The 18,774-nt window shown below is 33.5% G+C and overlaps 1 protein-coding gene across 2 annotated transcripts in view; it reads right to left on the reverse strand.

Moving 5' to 3' along the window:
* The window catches only part of LOC138701029 (sodium- and chloride-dependent GABA transporter ine-like), a 394,240-nt gene that overhangs the window by 14,769 nt on the left and 360,697 nt on the right, over positions 1-18,774 (reverse strand). For both annotated transcript variants that reach the window (XM_069827541.1, XM_069827550.1), the window contains 4 exons: positions 14,270-14,404; positions 10,832-11,051; positions 4,604-4,871; positions 1,429-1,657 (listed from right to left, as the gene is read on the reverse strand). In XM_069827541.1, the coding sequence (XP_069683642.1) occupies positions 1,429-1,657; positions 4,604-4,871; positions 10,832-11,051; positions 14,270-14,404 (852 nt within the window). The remainder of the gene's footprint in view (positions 1-1,428; positions 1,658-4,603; positions 4,872-10,831; positions 11,052-14,269; positions 14,405-18,774) is intronic.

Genomic DNA, 18,774 nt, shown 5'->3' on the forward strand with positions numbered 1-18,774 from the left:
AACATGGGGACATGAGATAGTTACTCTGCCTGCCATTAAAAAAAATTCACTTCACTAAATCCCCCCCCAAAAAAAAAAAAAATGTGGGTTCGATCCTCGCTTGGTCTGGTTACCTGGTTGGGTTTTTTCGGATGTTTTCCCCAACCATAAGGTGAATGCTAGGTAATCTGTGGCGAATCCTCGGCCTCATCTCGCCAAATACCATCTCGCTATCACCAATCTCATCGACTCTAAATAACCTAGTAGTTGATACAGTGTCGTTAAATAACCAACTTAAAATTATTGTTAATGGAGAAAGTTACATAACTCAGATCTGCATACATTGTATTCGTCAGCTAACATAATTAAGAATATCAAATCCAGACGTTTGAGTTGGGCAGGGCATGTAGCACGTATGGGTGAATCCAGAAATGCATATAGAGTGTTAGTTGGGAGACCTGAGGGGAAAAAGACCTTTAAGGAGGCCGAGACGTAGATGGAAGGATAATATTAAAGTGGATTTGAGGGAGGTGGGATATGATGGTAGAGACTGGATTAATCTTGCTCAGCATAGGAACCGATGGCAGGCTTATATGAGGGTGGCAATGAACCTCCGGGTTCTCTAAAAGCCGCAAGTAAGTATTGTTTTATGGGGAGAACTAGAGAATATGTCTATACAGGCTGAGAAGAACCCAAATATGAACTAGGATATATTCTGTTATGTGTATGAAAATCTCTTGATGGAGAAGATAAGGCTTTGTTTTTAACGAAATGTGTAATTATTTTAATGTCCATTACAGTCAATTGATAGCAATAACAATGATAAATTTATGCACATTTAAACTTAGGCCTACTCTAAATATTTACAAAATAATCTTACGTTTCTAGATGGTGATGTTACAGAGTACCGGTACTGGTAAAATTTATGATTAAGCATTCTTATTTTGAATGGAATAACGTTTAAGAGTCGAAATTAGTAAATGTGTAATATATTGCCATGTCAAAATTATTGAACTTAGAACTACGAAACGAAATATTTTAAATCTTGTTACTAATCAGTTCATTCTCATTCTTGTTACAAATAAAGGTGAAATGAGCGTTGAGCGGATTCCGCCGATTTTGGAATAGACACCGACGTACTTGAACTGCCAACATAGAAAACAAAAAATCACACTCAATCGCTTTCACCTTCAACTTGACGGGATAATAAAAGCCTAAACTAACCTAACCTAACCTAAGTGCGTCGGTGACTATTCCAAAATCGGCAGAATCCGCTCAACGCTCGTTTAACCCAAATTAAATATTTTGTAATTTAAACCTTTCGTTATGATCAAAATATAATATAATCTCTTTCTTAACTGAAAGAACAAAACCCATTTTCGGAAATAATGAGTTTTAATTAATCAATACAGTTCGTTAAATTGATAGCAATAAATATTTTATACTCACCGTCTGAAACAACATCCTCTATTGCTGTACCCTGTTCTGTAGCAATGTTACCAATTGTGGCAAACGCGAAGATTCCTACTAATATGCTAGTAACACCATTTATTGTAGATACAGCGAGAGTATCAACCAAGATTTGGTTGCTGAACCTATTGTAACTAGCAAATGAGATCACGGATCCAAAAGCAATTCCGAGGGAGTTGAAGTTCTGAGCTGCTGCATTCACCCAAACCTTGAAAATGGAATAACGAACCGAAATAGAACAAAGAAAATCCAAATTAAATGTACGGCAAATAAAATAGAGCAAAATAAAAGAAAATGAAGAAATATAGTATTAACATACAAATGCAAAAATAGACAAAATACAAAATAGAATGTAAAAAAAAAAGTAATATTTCGTAGCAGGTTTCATCACAGTCTACTATAAAATAATATTTATTTTTGCTTTTAGTTGAAAATGATGAGTCCCATCTTCAATATGTTGTAAGATATTTATCGGTACTGATGCACATAGACAATAATAGTACATTAAGATCAGAGACTGGAAGTTTAGGCATTATGAATCATAAAAGAGGCAGGCAAAAAGGCATCATAAATAGCTAAAATAGGCAGGTAGAAAGGCATTACAAATAGCTAAAATACGCAATAAAAGGCAATTACAAAAACCTTGCATTAGACCCATTTATTTACTAGATTACACTATTCAATAACTCGATCGTCATATTTTAAAGAACTTTAAAGTTTTAAACAAACTGCTAGTGTTGTACTTGACACAAAAATGAAAATATTTTTAAAAGGCCTATGTATTGCAATGCCTTATGCGTTGCACACGACTACCAAATGTTTTTTTAAGTTCTCTGGGGTCATGCTACATAACGTCGCAATGAAAACTGAAAGAAAAGTAACATTAGACCCGCAATCATTGTTGCCTTGTCAAATAAACACAAGCGATAATTAAAACGCTTACTGTTATACATTTTTGGAGGGCAGCACTCATTGTTGCAAAGAGAATATTATGAATTGACTGAAAGACAATAATATACATTCGGTGAAGTCACTTTCATTGTAGCAGTTATAGAAATAAATTAAAATATACTTGTAGGCAATTTTTAATACGGTAATCAATTAATAAATAATAGATATATAATCAAATAAAGACAAAAAAAAAAGCATTTATTTTATAAATTAGGCATTTATATTTAAAAAGGCAGGAAAGGGCAACATAAAATTGTAATCTTCATCTTACGATGTTTGGTGACGTATACACGTCCGTTGATGTGACATATTAATGAATTTAAATACTATTATAGTCACAATCATGCCATGGTATGAAAGAAAAATTACACAACCTCGAGCGGGAATCGAACCTGCGACTTCCTGTTCTCCTGTCAGGCGCTCTACCACTGAGCTATGGAGTTCGTCTCACGCCAAAGGCTTGGAATTATCCTTTCATACTGGCGACTCTGTTATAGAGTACTGTCCATAGCGTCTGATCTAGTCAGCACTGCTTATGGGTTGAAAGAAACTTTACAAATGTAATCTTCATCTTACGATGTTTGGTGATGTATACACGTCCGTTGATGTGACATATTAATGAATTTAAATACTATTATAGTCACAATCATGCCATGGTATGAAATATGAAAGAAAAATTACACAACCTCGAGCAGGAATCCTGTTCTCAGGTCAGGCACTCTACCACTGAGCTATCGAGTTCGTCTCACGCCAAAGGCTTGGAATTATCCTTTCATACTGGCGACTCTGTTATAGAGTACTGTCCATAGCGTCTGATCTAGTCAGTACTGCTTATGGGTTGAAAGAAACTTTACAAATGTAATCTTCATCTTACGATGTTTGGTGACGTACACACGTCCGTTGATGTGACATCAGATTGTGTAATTTTTCTTTCATACCATGGCATGATTGTGACTATAATAGTATTTAAATTCATTAAATTCATAAAACTGTGTTTCAATTACAAAGGTATAATTCCTACAGATTTACTTTCAAAATGAAAATAGATTTAACACATTTAAAAAGGCATTCTGCCAAAGTTCCAGTCTCTGATTATGATACAACATTAAGTACATTGCAGTGTGTAACAGAATCGCTGGAAAAGTTAGAAAAGACGAGACGAAGTAGAGTCTTGTCTATTTCCGAGATTCTATTACGCACTTAGTACATGTGTATTGTATAATTTATTTTTTGCAATATCATAGAATTGCAAATACTGCATAACTTTTATGATATTTTTAAAATTGTAAATATAGAGTAAGTTTATTTTTCAAGGGCTTTTTTATTATTTAATTGTAGGCCAGTAGGTAACTCTATAACTCGAATAATATAATTTGTTGACACCACCATATTAGTCAATGTATAGTGATTATACATTCAAGGAAGTATTATTGTAGGCAAAGATTATCAAAAGTTAGTGTTATAATACATACCGTATCACAGCAGCTACAATGATTGATTTCAATCATTCTGACATGTCCATAGACATAGATATTGAAGAGTTATGGAAAACAGGCTGTAATTCATTGGTAATGTTATGTCCTATAACAGCACTAGTACTATTATGAGTTGTAACAATGATCTGTTCTCTAGCAACTAGTCCACGTGTTTTTTCATGGTTTAAAATTAAATCTAATATAATTTTTACATATTTCTTGAAAAAAACAGGAGAGGGAACTTCAGCCTGTTGAGGCCACCTGCTTCCTACGTCACTGGTGGCAAGTACAACAAAAAACATGATCGTGCAGAAAAATATTTGCAACATTTTGAGTACCGGTACCAGTATCTAGGGTAGTATGACTGATTGGAAGTTCAGAAGTGACACCAATAAGACAGACAACTAAGCCAGGAGTTAATGGGGGAGGGTGGCTAGTTCCTTTCCCCCTCCATTGCATACATCACTGACAAATAATATAGTTCACTAATCAGACTTGAGATGTATGCAACAATATTGTTCTTCCTCTGACACATATCGTCAAGTGACATGTACTGCCTGCTAATAGATGTACATATCATTCAGAACCTCAATCAGAGATATAGGCCTACATACTGTAATAATATAGATACCTAGTCAATTTATTTTTTTATATGTATTAGATACACAATTCCTTATGATACATTTTTTAAATATATTACTTTCCTGTTCAATATGTTGTATACATACCTTGGAATCTTTGAGGAGACTCCACCGAGGTTTGAAGAAGTATTTGAGACCCTCGTCAGATCCTTCCAGTGTAAGGGAATGTGCAAGAAATGCGAGAATAAGCACATATGGAAATGTCGCAGTGAAGTAGAGCACCTTTCCAGAAGATTTTACGCTCTTCCAGATTGAGAAGTAAACAAGAATCCAAGCAAAGATGAGACATGCGGCCAATTCCCATCGAATTACACCTGGGTTGTCAATTCCATCACTTATCTGCAATACTTTGCGTCTGAAATGATATTTAACAAAGTTCATGAGTGTTACACTATTACTGTTTGGAATCAAAGTTTCTTTTACAAAATATTCACATGAAAGCAACTGTCACATTTTCCTAATATTCCACGATTATGTAAAATTATTTACAATGGTTTGTAATTTTAATCTCTTATTCCCATATCATTTGAATTCGAACTTATCACCGTAAAAATCCTTACATTATATAACACAGTATAGTAATTGTATGAAATAAATTTAAAACAATATCGTGACAATTAGGAATTTGTGCAATATGGTGATAATTCATACTGCAGGGTGATATTATAAGAAAAGAATATGTTTTCTTAGAGTTATTTGGTTTAGGTTTCTCTCTGTATGAAAAATTGCTGTGAAACATTATTAATTTTTTTTTTTAAGGTTTCAATTTGAAGAAATCATAAAGGATCTGGTTTATATTCTTAATATTACCGGTAATATTTATATTTCGAAAAACATTTATACCAATTATTTACATTAAATGTACCTGTGTGTAAAATTTTATTCCACAGTAGACATGCTGAAAGTTAAAAAAAAAAATTGTCTTAATATACAAAACAAGACAGTAGGGTCACCAATTAGCACAGACCCTACTATTTTCTTATCAAACCAAATCTACAGAGATGATTTGCATTGTATGTGTGAAGAATTTTGCATTAGTCACATGTTCATTTTTGTTGTTGTTCAAATCCACTTAACTACAGAGATTATAGTTTGCATAAATTTGTAAACTATGTGTGTCGTCATTTTCCAGTATATTGCCAACTAATATAAGATGAGAGTCTGGAAATAAGTATCTTAATATAGTAATCATACAAATTTATTGAAATCAAACATATTATATAAAATAATTATCACATCTTCTTTACCATTTAAACAAAAATGCCATTTATAGATTTGATTTGCAATACAATTATTTCAAATAATGTTAAGAGTCTTTGCGTAATTTTTTTTACTTTTCAGCATGTTAGTCCCTTCAGCAACAATATATCACCATACTGCTAACTACTGTAGGTGAAAACAAGTCAGTTAACATTACAAACTAATGTACAAAATTAATGTTATGTAGCAAGTGGCATGCTCCTCTTAATTACAGTACCGTACTTAATACTTTTTCGAGCATCAATACCTTTTTTTTTTTCTAAACATGTTATTCTAAAAATTTATCTACATATTCTCATAGAAAAACAACAATTTGTGCATTTAGAAGTCTCATGCAGTCATTCACGTGAGTGTTAAAATAAAATTAATGTACAAAGAAACTACAAAAGAACTAGTAGCAGCACTGAAATCAAGTGAAACAAAAGTAACACACAATTATTATATAATAATAAAAACAAATTTGCAAACTTCTATGTTCTTACAACAAATTATGTTATTACCTCGCTTGTCCAATAATCCAACATCTGTTGAATCGTGATGACAGCTGAAGAACAAAGATAAATAAGAGAAAGATTCGTTTTATGTTTTTAATTGTATAGTAATAATTATTGTCATTATATTATTTTAGATCACCTACAAATACGTAACATAATATAATAATAAATCAGAAAATAAAAATCTTACAATGTCTTGAGAAAGGGAACACCAGTAATAATGTAGATTTCACCATTTTAAAAATGAAGTAATATATTTTTTAAAGCTTTTATTCTCGTTAAATAAAATTAATTTGTGTAATTAAGATGATACATACTTTATCATTATAAGAATCGAGCATTTCGCAGAAATGCTTTTCTTTAAAAATGTTTCCTCCTTTCAGTTTAATTCTTGAAATGTCATTTATAAGATATAGGTGAATGCAATAATTAACTGTGCACCCAAATAAAAAGGTAAAATATTCATTTTTATACTATAGATCTACTAGACCTACATATCTTCTTTGATAACTTCAAAAAGTAAGAAATCTCACTTTAATTAGATATTTACGTTTTAAATAGGTGTATATATTAAGTAATCAATTATGCTGAAATTCTGGTGCTTTTGTTTCTAATATACCTAGCTTTGCTATTTAAAAAAATGGGTAAAGTACCGTATCTAAAATTAATATAACTATGAAAAGGTATTAGTAGTTTATAGTGAAAGCCTAAGTACATTAATTATTTGTCAATGAACAGTATGTACTATGAAAACAATAATTCGTTTAAGAGGAAAACAATATTTTTATAGATATTCGTACACAAGTACGAAAGTGATTTTTACAACCGACTATAGAAAGAAAGAACGACCTATTTCTGTCTCGATTTGTAACATACACAAAAAAGTAAAATTTTACAGGAAAATAGAAACTTTCTTTGCTTTACTTCTGTAATGGCTATGTTACAGAGTATGATTAAGTCCTAAAAGTTTTGTTTGAATGAGTTTTTAATTATAGGTATTAATTGTATAGATGTTAACTAATATTTTACACAAAACAATGACATATCTTTTGAGTTCTATTTCCACACCTATTAGGCTAGGTAGATCTAAATTCTAGTTTTCTGAATACATAATTCTTATATAAACAGTAATTAACTTCTCTCACACAAACATTTTTGGAGACACTATGTATGTATTTAATATGTATGTATTTTGTAAAACAAATATATATATATATATATATATATATATATATATATATATATATATATATATATAATAAAAATGGATGCAGTTTATTTAGAATAAATCACTCTTTTGTGATTTTTAAGAAAATAATGATGGTTTCTTGTGCATTATTTCCTGTTGAGTTGACTCATTGAGTCTGAATACAAAACTCGTCCAGAGTTTTGAAGGAAAATCATTTTAGACAGACAGAAACTTATCTGTATTGTAGATGCTCAAAATATCTACATTTTTGTAAAACAACTAGATATCTATCTTTTGTAGCATTACATTTTGTTACACCTATATGATGAGAAAGTAAAAATTCACTAAATTTAATGTACATATTCACATATAGTTTAAAAAATAGAGGACTTATTATATGTGTAATTTAAATATTCAGGATACCATCTCAGTTATGATAATGAAATTGACAAAAACAGCCAAAATCCAAAACTATAATATATCAATGGGAATTATTAATAGAGTATTTCAACCTTCCTTGGTGCAGAAACATACAAGAATAAGGACTTACAAAATCTTGGCCAGACCAATACCTACATAATGGTAGTGAAGTTTCAATCATACACAAAAGAGATATAAGCAGAATAACAGCTAGCGAAATGAAGTTCATGAGAGGAACAGCTGGCTGTACAAGACTAGACCAAAAGAATGCAGACATCCTTCAAGAACGCAGAATCTTTTCAATTATGGATTATATATCTACATATAGAGCTATCTTGTAGCAACATTTTCAACACATGGATCGAAACCGCATCCCTTGTCAGATTATTAATTACTATCCAGAGGAAAAAGATCTTTAGGAAAATCATTATAAAGATGGCATGAGACCGTAACAGACAACCAGGCTTAATACATGGAAGGAATATGATGATGATGATGTTTATGATGATGATGATGAAATTTGTAAGAAATGGAAAACAAAGTGATGTGTCAATTAAGTATGAATAAATATGAGTGTATACTTCCATATAACGGTTTCAAGGCCGTTCTGTGTGGGCTTATTATTAACAAAACACGCTCGGTAGTCATTGGCTACGAGACTCGTGGATTCAAACTTCGAGAGTGATGAATTTTAAGGAGTGATGAAATCCTGAGCATGGCTTCTCCTTTAAGGAAGTAAAGCTGTGAGTTCCGTGAGTAGATTTACGACGTAAAAGATCCCTGTCCCTGACAGCAGCAGTGGCTCTACCATGAGGTCACATGGTCACATGTCCTCCCACTTGCAAATGAAATTGACCAGATTTTATTTAGTTTTGAACTTTTTCATTCGCACCCTCTTTCCTTTACTCTCTATTCAGGACCGGCACTTGTAGCAATGTGGCAACAAGGCCTGGTCATATTTTCACTGCGGATTTCTCGTTCATACTGTTTTACATTGAATATTCGGTTCAGGGTGGTGCAGACTGTGGGAAGCAAGGAGGAATATTCCCTACTTAATGGTGGTTTTTTGTCAGAGAGATGTTATGGCTGAGAACTTGAAAAACTGAACTTCAAAAAGCACCACAATTTGCCACCCAATGGCGCCACTATACAGTACTGCAATGTACTAAGTAAATTGTTTAGAATATTTACACTAGTATATAAATATTGGCAGACTACGCAATTGAACAGCAGGAGTATTTTATTAAAATATTTGGAAGTGTGGCATCACGGTGAAAAAAAGATTTGCCATTAATGTAAAAGAAAGCAGAGGTCATTGCATGTTTTCTTAGCCAGTTTCTTTGTGAGATACTCTGACTGAAGTGCAGTCTTAGTATTAAGTGACAAAATGACATCTAGTTTTAATGAACTTGAATTATTAATTACCTATATGAATTGAGTGACCAACTATGTGGTTTTATTTGTTTCAGTTTTGAGTGAAACTCTTGTTTCAAAGTTACTGCCGATAAATTATGTTGTTCAAAATGAATTAAGTAAAAAAAGAAAAGCTTTATGCTATGATGGCAGACTTTTAGCAAAAGAGTTAGGCTCCCTAAAACCAGAAGTTACAGGTGATTTTTTTTATCTAGGCCTGCTGATTATTACATTTTTAAAAATATCTTCTCTTTTGTGCCCACCTGGTTGAAAGGTCAAAAGCTGCCACTGCCTGACAGAGGTCTCCAGGCAAAATCTGTCGACTATTTGTCGCTCAGTTGGAATTTCGACTCTTAATAATTTCCACAATTGAAAAACAGTTAAGTGAATATCTTCGACATTTATTTCTAAATTGTATATTTCTATATATAAAATTGGAGAACAATAAACATAATAAATTTCTATACTCTACTATTATTGTTAGACTTAATTAGCATAATATTAGAGACTATTTTAAAGCAGTTTTTATACTCCCTTTACTGGAGCGCTGCACTTTCTTTTCATAACTAAAATTAAGATTTTATTCTTTTTCTAATTTTGGCAAATGCAAATTTAATGCGGTTGTTATGTCATATTTTCTTCTCTATTGAAAAAGTTAAAAAAATAAAACAGAAGATAGTCCACAACAGGCTGAAACTAGTCAACAAAGTACTGTAACCTAGTATTTAACATGTGAAAGCAATATAAACTACCGGTACTGGTGTATATTCCAAAGTGATATAGTGTTAAAAGTTGTGTAATCAAGATGTATAAACAATTTCTGTTGATAAACCTGTAAAATTAATATAATTACCAATAAGAAAAGCAATGAAATATATTTTAGTTTCCAAAATACTATGGAAATGTCTCTTAATATTTTAGAAGCTGAAGAATAAAAGTTGTTTGCTACATTCAATAGGTACTGTAATTAAAGTATTATTACTATCGAAAATTATATAAACATGATTACTGTGGTTCAAATAGTTTAAATGTCACTTTGATTACTTTTCTCAATGTACAAATATTTTAACCTATTCAATCATACCATCCCACTTAAATTTAACATTTTTCAGAGAACAAAATGGTAAAATGAATTCGACTTGCATTGGTAGTTTTTAAGGAATATGCCAAGTAAAACAAACTTTTCAGGTTTCCTTATTATTATTATTTGTAATAATAATAAAAATCTGGCCTCGTGTCTACATGTCTCAGCAGAGGTAAACGATCATACAACCAGTACAAGGATAATGTATGCTTAGTATTATGATCCATCCAGCCGTTATAGCTGGATCGTATAACCCACAAATTCATCACGATCTGGATGGGCACTGGTCCCATACATATGCCGAAATTTCATGGGAAAATTTCTTCCCCCATGAAGACTCGAACCAGTGCTCATTCGCAATGCTACTCTAAGGAATGACGTCGTAGACCATGATGGTATGGCGTGGGGCTTCTTAATTTATTGGTCTACAATCTACATAAATTATTATTACTTACTCATAGAATTCTTCTGAAGGCGTTTTAGATATATTTGGTTTAGTGAATTCACTGGGTCCAGTGGAAGTCCAGCAGCTGTTAGTATTCCAACGATTCAGACACGAACTCCAAGGCGCATCAGATTTGAATGCCGTGAAGAAATAATACAGAGCGTAGGCGATGATCACATTATAGTATGTAGACATGATGAAAGAAATTACAACACTGGCCAAACCAGCACCTGAAAATTGTATGGAAAACTTCAGGCTTAATCTTTTAGAATACAATGCAATGAAATATTTATACAACAAAATCCTGCTAGTAAGACATTCAAATTATGCTTTTATTAAGAGAAATATGAGAAGAACTGCAAAAAAAAAAAAAAAAGGAAGTGGTAATAAAAAATAATTTTAAGTAATGTCTGTTTACTTCTGTGCCTGTGAAACATAATTCCATTGTATTTCGCTTTGCACTCCTGAGAATTACTTGAACAAACTGAGACTACATTTCATTTTAAATTGATTCGAAGAAAACTGCACTTTCAAACTGAATATTAGAACGACTAAAAAACAAAAATTAAAGATGATTAATTTTGACCTAGTAAAAAAAAACCACACTATTAAGGAAAGAAAGAACAAGGAAAAAGAACGAAGAACAAAAATGTAGAGGAAAGGACCAAGAACAAGATAAAGGAGAAAAAGATGTAAACAAGATCAAAAGAAAAAGACGTAGGACTAGAACAAGGAACGGATGAAGTACAAAGAGAGAGGGACGAATAACAAAGAGAATGGGACGAAGAATGTCGATAATGAGGAACGGACGAAGAACGTAAACGGTGAGGAATGAACGAATAACGTGAGCAATGAGAGACGAACAAAGAACAATGAGGAATGAACGCAGAACAAGGAGAAAGGGACGAAAACGTGAATAATGAGGAACAGACGAAGAAGGAGAAAAGGACAAATAACGTAAACAATGAGAAACGGACAAAAAAAGAGAAAGGGAAGAAAAAACGTGAATGAGAACGGACGAAGAACAAGGAGAAAGGGACGAACGAATAACAAGGATAATGGGACGAAGAACAAGGTGAAAGGGACAAAGAACGTAAACAGTGAGGAACGAACGAAGAACGTGAGCAATGAGGGACGGATGAAGAACTAATGAGAAAGGGACGAAGAATGTGAACAATGAGGAATGAACGAAGAACAAGAAGAAAGGGATGAAGAACGTAAACAGTGAGGAACGGACGAAGAACAAGGGGAAAGGAACAAAGAACGTAAACAGTGAGGAACGAACGAAGAACGTGAGCATGAGGGACGGATGAAGAACAAAGGAGAAAGGGACGAACGAATAACAAGGATAATGGGACGAAGAACAAGGTGAAAGGGACAAAGAACGTAAACAGTGAGGAACGAACGAAGAACGTGAGCAATGAGGGACGGATGAAGAACTAATGAGAAAGGGACGAAGAATGTGAACAATGAGGAATGAACGAAGAACAAGAAGAAAGGGATGAAGAACGTAAACAGTGAGGAACGGACGAAGAACAAGGGGAAAGGAACAAAGAACGTAAACAGTGAGGAACGAACGAAGAACGTGAGCATGAGGGACGGATGAAGAACAAAGGAGAAAGGGACGAAGAATGTGAACAATGAGGAATGGACGAAGAACAAGGGGAAAGGAACAAAGAACGTAAACAGTGAGGAACGAACGAAGAACGTGAGCAATGAGGGACGGATGAAGAACTAATGAGAAAGGGACGAAGAATGTGAACAATGAGGAATGAACGAAGAACAAGAAGAAAGGGATGAAGAACGTAAACAGTGAGGAACGGACGAAGAACAAGGGGAAAGGAACAAAGAACGTAAACAGTGAGGAACGAACGAAGAACGTGAGCATGAGGGACGGATGAAGAACAAAGGAGAAAGGGACGAAGAATGTGAACAATGAGGAATGGACGAAGAACAAGGAGTAAGGAACTGAGAACGTGAATAATGAGGAACATAGGAAAAAAGGAGAAGGGGAAGAAGAAACGTGAATAGTGAGAACGGACGAAGAACAAGGAGAAAGGGATGAAGAAAATGAACATTGAAAAACAGATGAAGGACAAGGAGAAAAGGACGAACATGAATAATGAGGAACGGACGAGGAACAAGTGTCATGAGAAACGGAAAAATAAGAACATGAACAAGAAGATAAGGAAGGATATGGGGACAAGGAGAAAAGGATAAAGGATAGAATGAAGAACAAAAACGATATAGGAACGAAGAATAAGAACTAGAAAAGGGCAGAGAACAAGAAAATAGAAAATAAGACGAAGAGCAAGAAAAAGAAAAGAACGAACGATAAGGTAAAAATAACGAATGACAAGGACAAAAACGACGAAGTAAAAACAAAAGAAAATGATGATGAACAATAAAAAGAGAAGAGAAGAACAAGGACAGTGAGAAAAGGACGAAGAATGACAGGGAGAAAAGAACAAAGAACAAGAACACTGGGGAAAGGACGAATAACAAGAACTAACAAGACTTTGTAAAGAAAAAGAACATTGCTAGTAACGGTATCTTTCAATTTTTGATATTGTTTTCCTTGTATTAACAATTAGTTTCCCCAAGTAATTTATTATTTCACGTAGCTACAATTTCTCCCAGCACAGTTAACTTAAAAAAATCTAATTTCTGCAACACAGAATACAACATTTAGTTTCTCTGACAATGACAAATTGAGGAAGGATAAAGTTAAATAAAAAGAAAATATTAATACTTTACTATCGATCTTAATCTCCATGTAAAAAGTTTCTCTCTCAGGATCACTAGTGATGCTCTTTACTTGTAGTCATCTTCAGTCAATAAAGACTATTTACATACTGTGTTATTTCCATTTGAAAACCGTTCAACTCCTCTGCAGCATCCAATATAATACTAACTAATAACATTTCTTACATTTCTTCAATATTACTTTAATGTATTAAAATTTCTGTAAAGGAATTAATATTTTATGTAGTTTTTTTGACGTACCTTTTTTAAATTGTTTTAAAGAAAAAATGACATAAGGAACATTGTTTTTGGTTATGAATGGATCAAATAAAATAACTCCTCATATGTTTCACAGAAGTTATCAAATTGATGCATTTCTATAGTCCTATTTTCGTTTCAAAAATATTTTCAATGTGACTGGTTCAAAAAGCACGAAGTCCAAAATATTTATGTCGATAGCAGTGAGAGTAAACAAAAGATGAATTGTTTGACAACTACAAGTCGATGTCTTAACTGTACATTACACCTGAGTTTTATGAGTTTTGATCAAGTCCTGAAAGTTTAGAAGATATCAGTTTTTTGCTTCTCCTGAAAAATAATTTAAAATTGGACTGAGCGCTTTTTGATTCGCTCCTCATATATTCTTTGAGTTTTTAAGTATCGGTACTGCATGTGGTCTTAAATTAATATACGCTGCATTTACCTTTGAACAGTGGGCAAATTTGCCCAAGCGCACCAATGGGGCCTCTTCTTGTAAACTGACCAACGGCGAGTTCCATATAAAGCAGTGGTATTCCACATATTATAAGGATGAGGAAGTATGGCACCAAAAAAACACCTGCAAAAAAAACAGAATATTTATAATAAAATTATCATGGGTATTTTAGAAACGATTTAACGAAATTCTCTCCGCATCAATTACCCAAGATGATTGGAGAACATTAAACTCCCATGTTCTAATATCGACATTATAGTGATTATCAAATACGAAAGCGACTACTACGTTGAGAGCCTTTCTGCACATACAAGGTTGCGAAATCTTATGAACCAGTGAGATTTAAAAAGTTGCTGAATAATGAGGCTGAATATGTTTCCGTTAATTTCGATTTATATAATTCGTTCAGTTCGTAGCAATTCTGCAACTATGAAAATTTTCAACTAATGAAATTATTAGAATATATATATTTGCCATTGTTACGTGCATAGTAACACTGTTCTAACGAGAGAAAAAAAAAAAGTAACAGGAGTGAATTTCCTCACAAGAAGACTAGAGGGATGAAATAGAATGTCTTGAAGAGAAAACACTGCTACTGTATTTATGTAATTTGGTATTCAGAAATCATGAAACATTATGCTATATTGCTTTAACAATATTTTGCTATCAACATAAATAAATAGCTAATACAGACTTACTTACAGAACCACGTTATCTGAAATAAGTTTAAGTAGGTTATTTTACGACGCTTTATTAACATCTTAGGTTATTTAGCATCTGAATGAGATGAAGGTGATAATGCCGATGAAATGAGTCCGGGGTCCAGCACCGAAAGTTACCCAGCATTTGCTCATATTGGGTTGAGGGAAAACGACGGAAAAAACCTCAACCAGGTAACTTGCCCCGATCGGGAATTGAACCTGGTTTCGCAGCCAGACGCGCTAACCGTTACTCCACAGGTGTGAAGAAATAAGTTTTAGCATTTACATAATAATAATAATAATAATAATAATAATAATAATAATAATAATAATAATAATAATAATAATTTGGAGAATTAATAAACGAACAGTATCAATTTAATTGCAATAGGAATAGCCACATTTTCCATATCTTGGCTATCGCTATCATTGTCTCCGACAGGTGCGGATTCAGGGTGGCACACGGCCCTCCTCTCCTTTAGTCTTCCCCTTTTCACATAAATATTCTAACTTACATATTCCACACTATAAAATGAGGAATATCGATACATTTTTAATATACAAGAAAAGGTCAAGATTCATGAAGAGTTTTAAATAAAATTTGGAGCTCCCTTATTTTGCAACAAGTTTCGCTTACAATACACTGCGCATGTGCAGTGAAGAAGAGCCCCTGTATATATGCTATTTGTGGACAATCGTGCGAAATTATTACCTACATACAAGTGGACTCCATATCTGTACTAATACGGAAATAAAATTTGGAACTCCCTTATTGTATAAGTTTCACTTATTACACACTGCGCATGTGCAATAAACAAGAACCCCTGTATATATGCGTGAGAAATTGTTGCCTACATGTGGGCTATTCCATATGAAATCGATCAGTAAAAAACCTCGCATTTTTTTATACTCTAATGCTTTCCCTACTTATACAAGGTGCTGAGGGGACTGCATTTTCAAAAATATATTATCAAAAGTCAAACGGTTTTCGTATTATTGAGTGACAAACTTAGCGTATTTTATAAAAACAAGCCTCTTTCAGCGCTCAGAACTCTGGAACCTTTACTGCAGAACATTGAACGAGGGCTTGTTTTGAAACTGACATTTGGTAGGTTATGTTAAGAAGTAATCCTTATTTTTATTGTACACAGAGAGACAGATAATATCATTTTACTTGCTTTTAAGCTTTTTGGCCATTTGTAAAAATGTAAAAAATATCGAGAAAAAACCTTGCATTATTAAGAGGGATTCGGCATTGTTTGCTTAGCGGCTCGGCAATAAGTTTCGAGGGTATTAAATAGATTATTTTCACACGCCTAGACTTGAACGGTGCTTACAACGCACACACTGGCCGAGAGCTGAAGATAAGCGAGCATTGGGAGTCATTTTACTCCTGTGTTTATGAAAACCTGTGATAAAGCTAGCACAGCGATGCTCTGCTAGACGACACTTGACGTGTTTGTCTCCTGGCCTTGCTTGTCTCTGGCTAGCTCCCGTCTCACAGTCAGCTGGTTACTTCACGCGCGTACTATTTATTTTCTTTATTTGATATTTTCAATACTTTCTTATTAACATACCATCAGTAAAAAATATGTCTTTATTTGTACTTTCAATGCGGAATCTAACTATATATTTTTTAAATATTTTTTCCTGGCCAAAGGCGTCTTAATGAGGAAAAATCTAAATTTCTCCATTTCCATAAAAAGTAAGAAAATCTGTTTATATGTCAGTAGAAACGTTAATTTCTCAGCATCAAAATAAACCATGATTTTGATCATTGGGTGAAAGGGTTTCGGAGCTACAACAGTTTAAAGTTGCTAATTTTATGAAAATACGATAAATTTAAATGTTTTTAATTTAAACACTATGAAGTTCTGATGCCTCAAACTTTGCACAAAGCATTGTATCACAGTTCTCTACGTACAAAAAAGTTTCATTGTATTTAGAAATTGTAAGGAAAATTTTCTCTATATTTCGGTCGATTTGAGATGGAATAGCTCATATACAGGTGGATTCCCATCAGAGAGCTGCAAAATAGGTTTATATTCGACCGGTTAGAGATCATCCGTCAAGGTCGGGCAACCGACCAAATATTCGATTTTCAACCGATTGCCCCTTATGTTTTGCAGGTAGACAGAACACCAGGAGCACTTCATCATACATGAAACCGACATTTTCTGAGTATATAAACGGAGTAACAATTGAAGGATATTTACTTTGTCATGTTAAAAATGTATTTGCTTGATATAGGTCTACAATAAAGTAATTGATTAGACGCTTTAATACACTTATCTTCATAACTAATACATAAATGAAGAAATGGACATTGGTAACAACAAAGGAAATAACTTAAGTGTAATGCATAATATGAAATGTGGTGTGTAAAGAAATGCAAGAATAAAATAAATTATAATTACTTACATTCTAGTGTGACCAGCCTCATAGTCTAGTGGTCAGAGCTTCTGGTTATAGTTCATGAGGTCCCGGTTTCGATTTCCGGTTAGAGCACAGGAATTTTTCCTTAAAAGGGATTATTCCTGTGTTCGTCCATGGTCTGGAATTTAGTTTAGATTTAAGATCTCTCCTGGCACCACATTATCATAATCATCCTATCACATCATCGGGGTAATGTAACTCCGCCTTCCAGGCGCCCTAACCTCAGAAGTGGGTTACAACTAAGCCACGGCCAGGAGAGAAGACCAGAAATGTCGAAAAGACAACCTGGTGGCATTGGATAAAAAAAAAACATTCTAGTGTAATATTTGCATTTTAAACTCAAAATCCGTACCTCTAAAACAGTAGTTGTTAATATATAATGTATTTTAATTACTTTAAAGAGCTCCATTATTATTTCATTAATAAATTATTTTTTAAGAAGATCGAGTGTTATAAACAAAAAGAAAAGTACTCTGAAGCTCGAATGCTTGTACTTTCAGGAAGCATGTTGTTGTCCTTGAAAGTACCCAACTATAAAACCTGGACTGGATGAATGAATCAACTAATGACTCAATGAATGAATGAATGAATGAATGAATTAATGAATGAATCAATCAATCAATACATGAATGAATCGATGTATGAATGAATTAATGAGTAGATGGATGGATGGATGGATGAATGGATGGTGGATGAATCGATGGACTGAATGTACTGATAGAGCAAGAATTACCAATTACATAGTAGGCCTACACGATGATAAACGCGTCCTTGCAAGGACTCTTGTAACTCCTGCATGACTCAATGTGATCTGCCTTTGCCGTCCACTCACAAAGAATGAGAAGCAAGTCGAATATTCGATAAACCGAACCTGAGACACTCCGCGAGATGGGAGAGCTTTGCATACAGACTATAGCGCCAGGCGTTCAATAGCAATATAGGCTACATATAATTTCTATTTTTCGTGACCGGTTGTGCACAACTCTAATTCCCATGAAGACTCGTTCCAAATTTTAATTCCGTATCTGTACAATTCAATACCGGTACGAAACAAAAGCAATATTTTAAAATACGATATTTAGCTTCTCTGCTGGAAAATGTCCTCAATTCGCCTCTGGTCTTCATTAATGATGATTCTTCACCATTACAGCCTAAAATCTGGCAAATCTGAACCTTTATTCACAGCTGTCAGGACAGTATAAAATGTCGGCAACTAGTTATTTTAAATAATATTTATTAACCATTTCACTTAATCCTGTTTTGACAAAATTGTTGTCAATCTGCTATTTCTTCCCGTATTTATTTTTCGACTTCTTGAAAGTGGGATTAATGACTTTGCTGCTTCTGCGAACACAG

The sequence above is a fragment of the Periplaneta americana genome, chromosome 1 (genome assembly GCF_040183065.1).
Source record: "Periplaneta americana isolate PAMFEO1 chromosome 1, P.americana_PAMFEO1_priV1, whole genome shotgun sequence".
NCBI lineage: Eukaryota > Metazoa > Arthropoda > Insecta > Blattodea > Blattidae > Periplaneta > Periplaneta americana.